Consider the following 13,517-nt stretch of genomic DNA (forward strand, 5'->3'; position numbering starts at 1 on the left):
CACTTGTTCTCAGGGAAAACAATCCCAATGATAGTGTAGGAAATGGATTTTTACCTATGGTGTATGGATAACAACTTGATACTCAACACTGGTAAAACTAAAGAATTCATTTGAGACTTTAAGAAGTGCAGTGTCGTCCCCCTCCCTTTGACCATCAATGGCGATTGTGTGGAAAGGGTTCACAGTTTTAAATTCTTGGGAACTCTTATCTCGGACAGACTCACATGGGCAGACAACACCATGGCTGCAGTGAAGAAGGCACAGCAGTGCCTATATTTCCTCAGACTACTTAGGAAATGCAACTTGTGTGCAAGGTTGCTGGGGCTTTTCTATTGTTCGTCCACAGACAGCATTCTGATGTACGGTGTGACTGTGTGGTATGCTGGTTGCTCTTCAGCAGACAATAAAGCAATACAGAGTATGATTAACACTGCTCAAAAGATTGTTGGCTGTAGTCTCCCTTCTCTAGAGGAGATTGCCAACTCTAGACTACTCTCTAGAGCAATTAAAATTACACAAGATGGTTCTCATCCTGGTCGCTCCCTGTTTGAACTTTTGCTCTCAAGAAGGCATTACAGATGTCTCAAAACAAGGACCAGTAGATTCAGGAATAGTTTTTTTTCTAAAGCAATAACAAGCCTAAATGCTGCAAAAATTTCTGATTATACAGTACATAATGAATCTTAGCACACTACCTATATTATTTATAGTGTCTTTGCTTTATGGTATGCGTGTGTTCACATAAGGATGTGTGAGTGGTGTAATTAGGTGTGAGATGTCTTTATGTTCATATGAGTCTATGGGAGGGTTTGATGGGTGGGTGTATTTGCATTGAATGATGTGGGAAGTGTGGTTTTATTAAACCAAAATGTTTTGAGGTACCATACTGGAGATGCTTTCCAATTCCGTTGTATCTAAATACAGTGACAATAAAGGCATTCTTATTCTTATTCAAGTGCTAAGTAGGAAGAGAGAAGAAGCTCCTTGACTAGTTCCTCTGAGCATTTGTATTTCCGCGGACATTGAGGCAAACAAAGGCATCTTTCTAACCTTCTAAGTATTAATTCCTGGCAAACTTGAAGGAATAATTAGAAAGAAAAAACAATACTGATTGAGAACAAAAACTACATGGCCAATACTTGATTTGGGATTATTTCCACCTCAACTAATGTTAAGAATGAAGAACACTGTTGTTTTTAACCTTGAAATATACTTCAAATAATATTCTGAGCATGAAAAATAATGGTGCCATAAAACATAGTTTTTTAAAAATCAACGATGTTTTTTCAAAAGTGTTTTTCACTAAATCTGATGTCTTGTGGACATATTTTGTAGTACAGAAATTCCAATTTCAGAAATGGATTCAGCACACCTAAATCTATAAAGTTCACCTTTTCTAGTTGTGCAGGAGGAGTTTGGTGCAGACCAGTGTAAACTGTTGTGGACTATAAGGGACATTCATGCTTCACCCCCTGATCCCAAATGATGACCAAATGAAAAAAAAAATTGAATCGACAGAAGAAAAGGGTTTTATTACCCAAAGCAGGCGAACACACACACTCTGAATACTGACTGGAACATGCATCTGCACTTTATGGAATATGCATCTGTAGTTATAAAACATTATCTGTGCAATAACTGTCATTTGTACTTGCTGCTCATTCAACTCATATTGCTCCATAACTTCTTTTAAAACGTACACATTTTATTTTATATGGCTAGTCTATTTTTAACTTGTAATTTTTTTATTTTTTCAATTATTTTTTAGCTTTATTGGATCTAGGCTGAGTGTCTTGTTTTTCTCGTCATACACATTTCATTGTATGTTGAACCTGTGTTAACCTATATATGACAAATAAACCTAAACCAAACCAAACATTCAGAACAATTTCCTAAATGAAAAGGGGCTTAAAAATAACAAAAACTCAAGCCTTCTGGGACTTCATTTTACCCTCTAGCCTCCTTTCCTCATCTAACCACATAGCAATGGCTTCCTTACAACTTTAACAACCCCTATATACCTACTACAGCGAGTCAGGAAACCCACCCAAGTAAGCCCACACAACTGTTTCTGGCTTATCCAGCTACTGCTCAAAGGTTTTCAGGTACCCCTGAGGAGCTCCCCCTAGCAGCAATAGGCTTCCATGTGGACTTCACCCACCACAGAGTGTAATTGGAGATGGTCAATCTGTCTGTCTGTCCTCCCTAATACCCCTGTAATTTGAACCCCCAGTACACTCTAGTGACCTGGGGGGACATGAACAAGGGTGACAAATTGGTTGTTCCCTGTCCCATTTTCACTCTGTACATAACATTATAACTTTATGTGTGTAATGTGTGATTTTTTTTGTCTGCCTTTTCTAGTGAAGAACAAGTCCTTATGCTGTTAGAAATAAGAGGAGATGTTCCCAAAGATGTTCGTAGCTCAGTACTGCAGGCACTGGAGCAGAGCGCTCATCCTTTTCCTCAGGGTTATCGGCCAATCTTTAAAGATATTGATGTGCCACCTTCCAGCATGCCATTCTGCATTCCTACAATCAAGTGTGCCTAAGATAAACATCGGTGGGCATTTGGTACAGAGGAGCATTTGTCATCTTTTCCTTTCGAGATGTTTTACATTAAAGCCTGTATTTTGTCATAAAGCATTCTTGTTCAAATGGACTTTGGTTTGAAACAATTTAAAGCAATATACACATTTTCCAAACTGTAAATGTTTTTATTGTAATGTATTTTTGATTATTAAATTAGTAATATTCCATAAATGCACAATTATTTTATCATTGTATATATATAGAGAGAGAGTGAGAGATATACAGAGAGATAGTATGGGTTGAACTTAAAGTTATCTAAAAGAATTAAAGGGGGAAAATAATACTCCAGATTTAAAATATTAAATGCTCTCTGCTTTTGGAAATCCGAGTCCGTGTCATTAACAGCATTGCCAGGAGTTGCTGCAAAATGGAATAAAAATGCAAAAAACATCAGTAATTATCACAATTCGCATATATACTCATGTATTAAGTCGGGTCTTGAAACGTCAAAATATCGATCATAAAATCAGACCCCGACTTATACGCACGTTCAAAAATGTGACTCAATTTTTTTATTCTTTACATCTTCTTGCCTCCTCCAATCTTGCATCAGTTTCTCAGTGCATTGAATTTTGTCGCAGCAGCGCAGTTACCAATTTCTTTCGCTACTTCAACGACGGTAAATTTAAAATCAGCTTCATATTTTCTTCTGATTGAACGTATCATAGATGAGGGATGCTCTTAAGTTAAGGTGTATGAGGGTGTGAGATTCAAAAAATACAAGTCAGTGCAAACATCTCTTCGGAATATTTCGGGTATTATGAGAGAGGGCGGTTGGGGGTTAGGAGCGTGCGCTGATGCAGCACATTGCCGCACCCACAGAGTGCTCGGTGGTTACTCTCTCAGATGGGTGTTAGCATATCATCATCTAATGGGCCAGTAGTGTGAGTTTTCAACTTATACGACCGACATTATAAAATACCAGAAATTATACTGTAAAATCAAGTCCTGACTTATCCGTAGGAGAACTTACCCGTGAGTATATATGGTAGTTCTTTTAATAGTCCTGTGACCTTCTACTGGATAAGCAGATTAGGAAGACGGATGGATGGAGTTCACCAAGACCAGACACCAAACAATAAAAAAAGCACAAAGGATACAGAAAAGCCTACAGCACCACTGGACTGACCCCCTTTGGCCCTGATTATCAGCTAGGTGGCTCTTCCACCTCTCAACACCACTAAACAAATTTTTAGGTGGAATTCTTTTTTTTTGGTTTTTTTTTTAAGCCCTTTTTCACTCAATCTGATCAATAGAAAAAGGCTATTTAATGACAAAACAAATCACAGGAAAGTGGTTTAAATTTATTACAAATGTAAAAAGCAATAATTGATCACATAACTATTCACCCCCTTCAATTCAGAATTAAGCACAACCATGACAGCCTTGAGTTTATGTGCACAGATCTGTCTCTATCAGCATGCACATCTGGATATTGCCATTCAACATTTGAGTAGCGAGGAAAGAGCTATATAAATAAAATTATTATTATTACATTCTTATTAAATTGTTCAAGCTCTGTCAGATTGATTGACAACAGCCATTTGAGTCCAGCCACAAATTCTCAATTGAACTGAGATCTGGACTCGGATCGGCCACTCCAGATCATTAACATTGTTGTTTTTAAGTCATTCCTGTGTAGTGCTGGCTTTATGCTTAAGGTCGTTGTCTTGATGGAAGACAAATCTTCAAAGGTGCAGGTTTTTTGTAGACTGCATCACTTTTTTCTCCAGGATTCCCCTGTGTTGTGTCGCATTAACCCTCACAAGCCTTTCTGGGCCTACTGCAGTGAAGCATCCCCACAGCATGATGATGCCACCACCATACTCCACAGTAAAACCTCAATTTTGGACTCAGACCACCGACTTTTCTTCTAGCTGACTTCATAGTCGTAGTCTTCTGGCAAATACTAGCTGAGATATTGTAGTTTTTTTAAAAACTACTTTTTCTCTTTGCCATAATCCCATAAAGCCATGACTGTCAAAGAACCAGATTCACAAATGTTGTCTGCACCATTTCTCTAATAATCGCTACAGTAACTTGTGACTCCTTTAGAATTATCACTGGTGTCTTGGTGGTCTCCCTTACTAGTCTTTGTCTTGCATGATCACTGTAGGTATCCTGATCTAGGCAGATTTATAGCTATGCCACACTCTTTCAATCGATTAATGACTGATTTAACTGGACTACTTAAGGGATATTCAGCAACTTGGATATTTTCTTATATCCATCCCTTATTTCTGCTTTTTAGAGTTCCTTGGAGAGTTCTTTTTGTCTTCATTGTGTAGGATAGGCCACCATACTGACCCACCACAAGTTGGACCTTTCAGATAAGGTGCATTTATACTACAATCACGACAAACTGAAGCCCCATGACTACAGCCAGGTGATCTCTATTTGACTAATTCTGTAACATCTAAAACCAATTAGTTGCACCAGTGAAGATTTACTGTAGGTGTATCATCTTAGTTATGCAATCATTTACCTTGCATTCTATATTTCTATTAATAATGTTTATGTTCTTGGATTTTGTAGAGTAAGCCTCAGGGGGTGGTACCGCTGATTCTTCAGCTCAAGGACTGCCCTCAGCCCTGTATAAGATCTGAGATGTCCTTAACACTTTTATTGAGTTTTTAGCTCCTGCTCATATTGCTTGGTTCTAATTTCTTGAATTTGTCTTTTGGGAAGTGGTAGGTTTTTGATTAATTGAATTTTTATTTATTTATTAAGAAATTTTGGTATTGTCTTTGGTTTTGATTTTTGGATTCTGGATTTCTTAGTCACTTTTGAGTAGCCTCTTTTAGGCTTCAGTTTGGAATTTATTTTTATTTGTGGGGAGGCACAGTGGTGCAATGCTAGTGCTGCAGCTTCGCAGTAAGGAGACAAGGGTTTGTGTTCTGGGTCATCCTTGCATGAATTTTGCATGTTCTCTCCATGTTTGTGTGGGTTTACTCAGGGTGCTCCAGTCTCCTTCCACAATCCAAAGACATGCATGTTAGGTGGACTGGAGATGCTAATTTCATGCTAGAGCAAGTGTGTGTGTTCACCCTGAAAGGGACTGGCGTCCTGTCCAGGGATTGATCCTGCCTTGTCCAGCCCCCTGTGACCCTGCTCAGGTTTAGAAGATCTTAGAAAATGGTACAAGATTTGTAATTCATTTAGACCACTTTGCTGAGATCTGTTTTCACTTGGACATTGATGAGGGTTTGTCTGTTGGTCGGTGTTGTGCAATGTTGTATAAAAGTAAAATGTTAAAATAGGGGTCAATACCTTTTATAGGAACAGCGTGTAATTATAGATATGTACATATAAAGGAATCAATATGTTGCAGCTATCAAGTTGAATTTTAGGAAGGTTTAACAGTGACATCTGTCTTCCCCTACTATGAATGATCACTTTGGGGCTCAACGGCCATCCTTCCCCTTCACCAGACTGGTGGTCAATATGCCCAAATGATCACTTAGACCTGTTTGTTTGTATTTTTGTACATCTTGTGCACTGTATGTTTTTAGGCATAGTTAGCTTCAAGATATGCAAATACTCAGAGACTCTGAAAGGAGGTAAATCAAAAGACTGAGGATTTCACTTTCCTAGTTTGACAATTTTGTTCCATTTAAACAAGTCAGTTATGTAATAAATAGGATACAATTAAAAATATTAAATTTGTTAAGACAAAAATCATAATAGAACAACAGAATTATAAAAAGACGATTTCACAATTACTTTTTGTACTAGAAATCAGCTACTTATATAATCGTGTGACACGGAAAACATGTTCTTCCTCCTATTCTGTTCAATGCTTGCATGAACTGGGCATTGGGCAGAAGCGTGGGGTCCAGCGGCTGTGGGGCATCTGTTGGTGAAGAGAGATTTATTGATCTTGATTTTGCTGACGATGCTGTGATCTTCGTGGAGTCAATAGAGGCTCTGATTGGGTCTGTTGAGAGACTTTGCAAGGAGTCTGAGTGTCGGGCCTTTAAACCTCCTCTGCACAGCCATTAGCAGTGTGTCTGTCTGCAGAGAGAGTGTCAACCGTGTCGAGAGGTTTACTTACCTCAGCAGCGACATTCATGTCTCTGGTGACTTTTCCTATGAAATCAGTAGACGGATTGGGAGATCATGAGTTTGCTGGAAAGGGGTGAGTGGCCCTCCCAATATCTATGCAAAAGGATGAAGGTCCAAGTCTTTAGAGTCCTGGTGCTTCTTGTCTTGCTATATGGTTGCAAGACATGGATGCTATCCAGTGACCGGAGACGAAGACTGGACTCCTTCAGCACTGTGTCTCTTCGGAGAATCCTTGGGTACCATTGGTTTGACTTTGTGTTGAACAAGTGGTCGCTCATGGAGTCCCGAATGAGGCACGTTACCTCCATTGTGAGGGAGCGTCAGTTACAACACTATGGCCATGTGGAGTGGTTCCCCAAGGGTGATCTGGCTGGCAGAATCCTCATTGTCAAGGACTGAGTGGCTGGACCAGGCTAAAGGGACACTCTAATAACACTTGGCTGTGGCAGATAGAGGGTTATTTCCAGTTGGAGGGACTGGACCAAGTGTCTGCCTGGGGGGTTGCCAACCAGGATCCAGAGCTGTTTCATTGTGTGGTGGGTGCAGCAATGCACTGTACCAGTGCCTGCTTGTGGTGTAGCAGGTCCACAGCTCACGTCAAAAAGGCCACTTTTAAAATAAATAATCACCACACTTGCGGCTTAGTGAGGGGGTGTGGTGGTGTGCAGCCGAGTGGTTCCCGGGGAATTCATGATGCGGGCCGTTCTCACTTAAGTGCACAGGTGAGGAGTCATCCACATCTGTAATTGTTCCCAGGAGCTGCTGAGTGCCACAGCTGATCCACATCCCCATCATATATAGAAGCGCGAGGCAGCTAGTAGGGGAGGATAAAGAAAGAAAAGATGGATGAAAGTTAAGGAGGAGAAGACGACAGGAAGCAGGAGGGAGAAAGCAGGTGCAGGAGAGAAGGAGAACGAGCGAGCGCAGGCTCACGCTGTTAACAAGCAGCTGAGAGAGTCCAGCACCCGAGGGCCGGCGGTAGTGGTCACTCCTGCTGAGCGCTTGTTGGCAGCAGGAGTGACCAGGAGAAGGTTGGCTCGCAGCAGCAAAGGCAGCGGAAGTTGGAGATTTGGAATAGAATCCCCAGCGTGAGCGTCCTGGCCATTGGGAGAAAGCCAGGTCTCAGTCTGGTAGGGGCTAAACGAAGCCAGGGATCGGGAAGCCACCAGACCAGACCAGTAGAGCAAAGGTCAGCTGCATGTAGGGTGACTCCCCTGGTGCATAGCCTGGATGGGAGAAACGGGGGAATCACCAGTAATAGAAGGCACCGGGCTTTGTGTTTTTAAAGAGACTGCTTCCAGCCATTGTTTTAACCTCGTTGTTTTTTTTTTTGTGTTTTTTTTTTAAAGAATTTTTTCTATTGGATTTTAACCTCCACTTTTCATCTCTGTTTTTATTGGATTATTTATTCAAGGAATTGATGCACTGCACTATTTATTTGGACACTGTTTTGTTGATTTTAAAATAAAAGCACTTGGCACTTTTACACCATCTCCTTGTTTCATTGTTGTGCTTCACTGCCACTGCCACCTCATTGTTGACATTACCGACGGTGTCGGGTTCAAGGGCTCCCAAAAGCAAGATGGGAGCGTAGAGCAAACCTGCATCGTCACACTGCTCCCCAACCTGACCTGGATAAGAACTTGCAGGATAAATCTGCACAAGAGAGCTTGGTCTTTCAGTGGAAGCTCATTGGTTTATAGAGGCATTATTGGCGTGTACGGAGCTAAGCGGAGATTTTACTCGCATGTGCTAAATAACATCACCACTCTCCACCACTGTGATTAGCAAGTAGAACTACCTTACCTTGAAAAATCTTAAAGCATGACATATAAAATAAATACATCTGACAACCTAAATCCAGGGGGGACACTTACACACACTATATAACAAGCAGTCTTTTCAAAGAGAGCTAAATGAATATATAGCCTACAATAAACAGAAGTATACGTCTGTCTACCTGGACAGGGTTTTAAGGTCACTTCTAAATCGTTGGGAGTGCCTTTATTCACGTTCAGACTGGCTGTTTGCAATGACAATAGCTGAAGAAAGGAGGAACACAGAAAACCCTAACTGTATTAAATAAAACCATCTGTGCAGCAAAGTGAAAAATCAGGCACCAAGTCATAAGAAGCACATCCCAGTGTTTTATGATTTAAGACAAATTTTTAGTCAACCGGATGATAACAGCACATCAGGTAGTAAATCAGGAGGCTGAACATCAGTCCTTTCTCAAAGGGTTGGGATGGTGTCTCCCCCGTTTTCACTTTTCCACATAAAGGTGAGAGAAAATCAGCAAGCATAGAGCATTCGTCTTTCTCAGAATACTAAGTGCTGTGCATTCAATTCCTGATTGTGCATTTAAAACCTAATGCAAATGCTAACTCATTTACAATACCAATAATTCAAAATCATTCCTAATCTGTGCACGCCTGTCTGAGTATGTTGTAAGAATTATTGCCTCAGTCTTTATGGGGGGAAAAATGAAATGGAGATAGAGTGGTGTTAACTGCAAACTAATTTAAAAGAAACCATCCGTTTACTAAGGAGCCTCTCTGTAGATGCAATGCTCCAGGGACCAAGGGAAAAAGGAGCATAACGGGGAAGATGGGCTTGGAACAGGCAACAAGTAAAACCACAAAGAAGAAATGTTAATATTTATTAGACTTTTAGCTGCTAGTAATAAAGCCTAAGAATGAAACAGGGAGTAGGTCATTATACCTGAAGAACCGACAGAACAAAAAGGTCCCAAAAACTTCCAATGAGCATAGTACATATAAATACTGTATGTCTTTAATAACAAACTACTAATATAATGCAAGAAGTAAACATGCAAACAAAAATGCAAAAAAAAAAATCTTTATTGCCTCTAAGTTTATAGAGAGAACAAAACAGTTAGGCATAAAATACTCAAAGCTGACAGGCCAAGGGTCCACGTTTGATCTTGGAGATGAGCAGGCGGACTAATACGAGGGATGTTCAATAATTTATTTACCTCAGTATGAAAGAAAGTAGCAAGCATGTTCAAACAAGTTGGAGTACGTTGTGATATGTCTTAAGGTTACTCATGCACAGCTGTGGCTCAGCGCGAGTCTAACATTCCAAGAGACAGGAAGTCAGGAGAGTCCTCGTGCAAACCAAGTAAGAAAATGGAGTTGGAGCAACGTTCAGTGATAAAATTTCTCACAAAAGAAGCGAAAAAGCCAAAGGAGATTCATGAACACATGACTACAGTTTATGGTGAGTCTGCCCCATCATCCTATAAAGTAAAATTTTGGAGCAAGTAGTTTAAGTGAGATAGAGACCATTGAAGATGACCTTCACAATGGATGGCCCGTGCAAGCTACATCCAAAAAAATGTGCAAGAAAGTCAAGAATTGAATTTTGTCGGACAGATGAATTAAGGCTTCCCAAATGGCTGAAGAAATGGGCATCTCAGCAGGTACAATTTGAATAATAATTCATGAAAAGTTGGGCATGTCCGGATGTGTACAAGATGGGTTCCAAGAATGCTGATGCCATGTCAGAAGGCCATGAGGCTCCAGTGCTGAAAGGAGAACTTGGAGATGTTCCGTGATGACCAAGTGATTTTTTTTTCATTGTTTGGTGACTGGAGATGAGACTTGGGTATATCACAGCGATTGTGAGTCCAAAATGGAGTCAATGTACTGAAAGCACAAGTTATTCCCCACCCCTAAAAATGTTCAAGACAGAAAGCAGGCAAAGTCATAGCAACTGTCTTCTGGGATACTGAAGGACTTTTTGCTTTTGGAGTTCATGCCACACAAGGCAACCATAACTGGGGAGACTTATGGCAACACAATGATTGCTTTACAGGAGTCAATCAAGGAGAAGAGACGAGGAAAACTCACAGCAGGTATGCTGCTTCTTCATGACAATGCACCAGTTCACATGTTACGTCCATCACAGGTTGCTATCCAAGAATGTGGGCTCCAGCAGCTGAACCATCCACCCTACAATCCGGACAGGTCTCTCTCAGATTATTTCCTGTTGCGAGTTTTGCAGTAATCCCTCTGTGAACAGCAGTTTTCAAGTGATGTTCTGGTTTGAAGTTCAAACAGATTTTTTTTTTTTTTTTTTTTTTAAAGTGGTTAACATCATTGCACGAAAGTGTATGAAGTGTAGGGAGCTATCAGGGGACTATATTGAAAAATAAAACAAACATTTTTTGAAAACTCTTTTCTTTCCTACTGAGGTAGCCGCACCCACCACATGTCAAACCAACTCAGGATCCCAGATTAGGACCCAAGTGCAGCCATGCAACGGGTGACATCTTAGCACCACACTAGTTCAGATGGAATAGAACCAGTGTGAGGCTATTTACAGAGACTGAAGTGACAATTCTGACAACAACCCCCAGGTTTTTCCATGCAGGTTGGAGGGCCTACATGCAGGGCTGGATGCAGATTAACATCATACCCAGGATGGAAGAAATGCAGGTTAAGGGCGTTACTCAAGCGCCCAATGGAGTAGAGTCACTTTTGGCATTGTTTACGGGATTTAAACTGGCAACCTTTCGATTACTAGCGCAGATCCCTAGCCTCAGAGCCACCACTCCGCCCTACCCTCCCCTACCCTACCCAGGTAGATAAATTATTAAATGCTTTGTCTAATGCCACTTAAAGCAAGCATAAAAGAAGATTCAACATTTAAATTCCACCACCAGAAAGCCCACAGAGTACATCCAGACCCTATCATACAGCACTGGGTGCAAGACAGGAGCTCACCCTGGATAGGAAACCAGTCTCCTCTCAAAGCACACAGTATGTTACTCTTACTGGGCCAATGTAGCATTAAACACATCAACTGTACAGGATGTTGCAGGAAACAGAGATACCCAGAGAAAACCAGTTGGACAAGGCAAGAATGCATAGTGCTTTCAAAAACTATTCAGACCCCTACACTTTTTCATATTTTGTTATGTTGCAGCTTATGCTAAAATCATTACATTTTTTTCCTCTCATCAGGTAATACTCAATACCCCAGAATGACAAAGCAAAAACAAGTCTATTAAAATTAAAAAGCTGAAATATCACATTGAATCAAGTACCGTATATACTCACATTTAAGTTCTCCCACGGATAAGTCAGGACTTGATTGTATCATATAATTTCCTGTATTTTATAATGTTGGTCATATACTGTAAGTCGAATTTGGAAACCTCATGCTATTGGTCCAAGAGATTATGATATGTTAACGCCCACCTGAGAGTAACCACGGAGCACACAGCCTTTTTTTCTATGTATTGTGCCTACGTGACCACACAGTAATACCTGAACTATTCCAAAGTGAGGTTTGCACTGTTTTATAAATAAAAAATTAAGTGTCGTATTTTTGAATGGGCGTATAAGTCGGGGTCTGATTTTATGATTGATTTTTCAGGTTTCAAGACCCGACTTTTACACGAATATATACGGTATTCAAACCCTTTGCTATAACACTTGTAATTCAGGTGCATACCACTCAAGTGTGCGTCATAGAGATGATTGTACACTTTGTTTGGAGTTCAACTGTAGTCAAATGAGATGACCACACATGATTAAGAAAGGCACCCACCTGTCTATAGAAGGTCTCACAGTTGGCAATATGTATAAGAATTAAAAAACCAAGCCATATCTTATATCGAAAGAATTGCCTGCAGTGCTTAGAGACAGGATTGTGTCAAGAAACAGATCTGGAGTAGGCTACAAAAAGGTTCTGCAACATTAAAGGTTTCCAAGAGCACAGTAGCCTCCACAATTCTTAAATGGAAGAAGGTTGGAACAACCACAACTCTTCCTAGAGCTGGCTGCTTGGTCAAACTGAGCAATCGGGGGAGAAAGGCCATGGCAAGAGGTGACCAAGAACTCCAGTGAAATATCAAAAAGGACAACCAATCTGAGCACAGTGGCCAGACAACACATGAAAGCCAATGTAGAATATGCAGAAAGGCACCTAAAGGACTCTTGTAATGTGAAGAAAAAAAAAAAAAAAAAGATTCTTTGGTGTGATAAAATCAAGATTGAACTGTTTGGTCTCAATTCTAAGCATCACATCACAAGGAAACCAAGCACTTGTCATCACCTGTGCAATACCAGTGAAGCATGGTGGTGACAGTATCACGCTCTGGAGTTGCTTTTCAGAGGCAAGGAGTGGGAGACTAGTCAAGGTTGAGGGAAACCTGAATGGAGCAATGTCAGTTCTGGGAATGTTCTCGAATGGCTCTACCAGAGTCCACACTTAAGCCCAAACAAACATCTCTGCTGAGACCTGAAAACAGCTGTCCACTGACTGTCTCCATCCAACCTAATAGAGGTGGAGAGGATCTGCAGAGAATGGCAGAAAATCCCCAAAATCCAGATGTGCAAAGCTTTTCACAAAATACTCAAGAAGATTCCAGGCTCTAATTGCTGCCAAAGGGCCTTCAACTAAGTACTGAGGTCAATGTGACATTTCAGTCCATCCATCCATCCATTTTCCAACCCGCTGAATCCGAACACAGGGTCACGGGGGTCGACATTTCAGTGTATATTTAATAAATCTGCATACCTCTCCGACACACAAAAATCTATCCACAGCAGGGGCCTCGTGTATAACGCAGTGCGTAGAACTCACACTATAACATGGCGTAAGCACAAAAGCGGGAATGTGAATATGCACAGAAAAATCCAGATGCAAGAATCTGTGCATACGCAAACTTCCACATTCTTCCGCTACATAAATCCCGATCAGCATGAAAAGTAACGCTAGTGCACAAGCCTTCTGTCCCGCCCCAACTCCTCCCAGAATTACGCCTCTTTGAATATGCAAATCAATATAAATAGCCTTCTGTGAAAAGACAATGGGAAAATATAAGAATTT

At 40.7% G+C, this 13,517-nt stretch overlaps 1 protein-coding gene across 2 annotated transcripts in view; it reads left to right on the plus strand.

The window, feature by feature from the left end:
* Window positions 1-2,747, plus strand: part of exoc3l1 (exocyst complex component 3-like 1) — an 88,952-nt gene extending 86,205 nt beyond the window's left edge. For both annotated transcript variants that reach the window (XM_028810189.2, XM_028810190.2), the window contains exon 13: window positions 2,365-2,747. In XM_028810189.2, the coding sequence (XP_028666022.1) occupies window positions 2,365-2,551 (187 nt within the window). In that variant the 3' untranslated portion in view covers window positions 2,552-2,747. The remainder of the gene's footprint in view (window positions 1-2,364) is intronic.
* The last annotated feature ends 10,770 nt before the right edge of the window (window positions 2,748-13,517 follow it).

Source organism: Erpetoichthys calabaricus, chromosome 9 (genome assembly GCF_900747795.2).
Source record: "Erpetoichthys calabaricus chromosome 9, fErpCal1.3, whole genome shotgun sequence".
Classification (NCBI taxonomy): domain Eukaryota; kingdom Metazoa; phylum Chordata; class Cladistia; order Polypteriformes; family Polypteridae; genus Erpetoichthys; species Erpetoichthys calabaricus.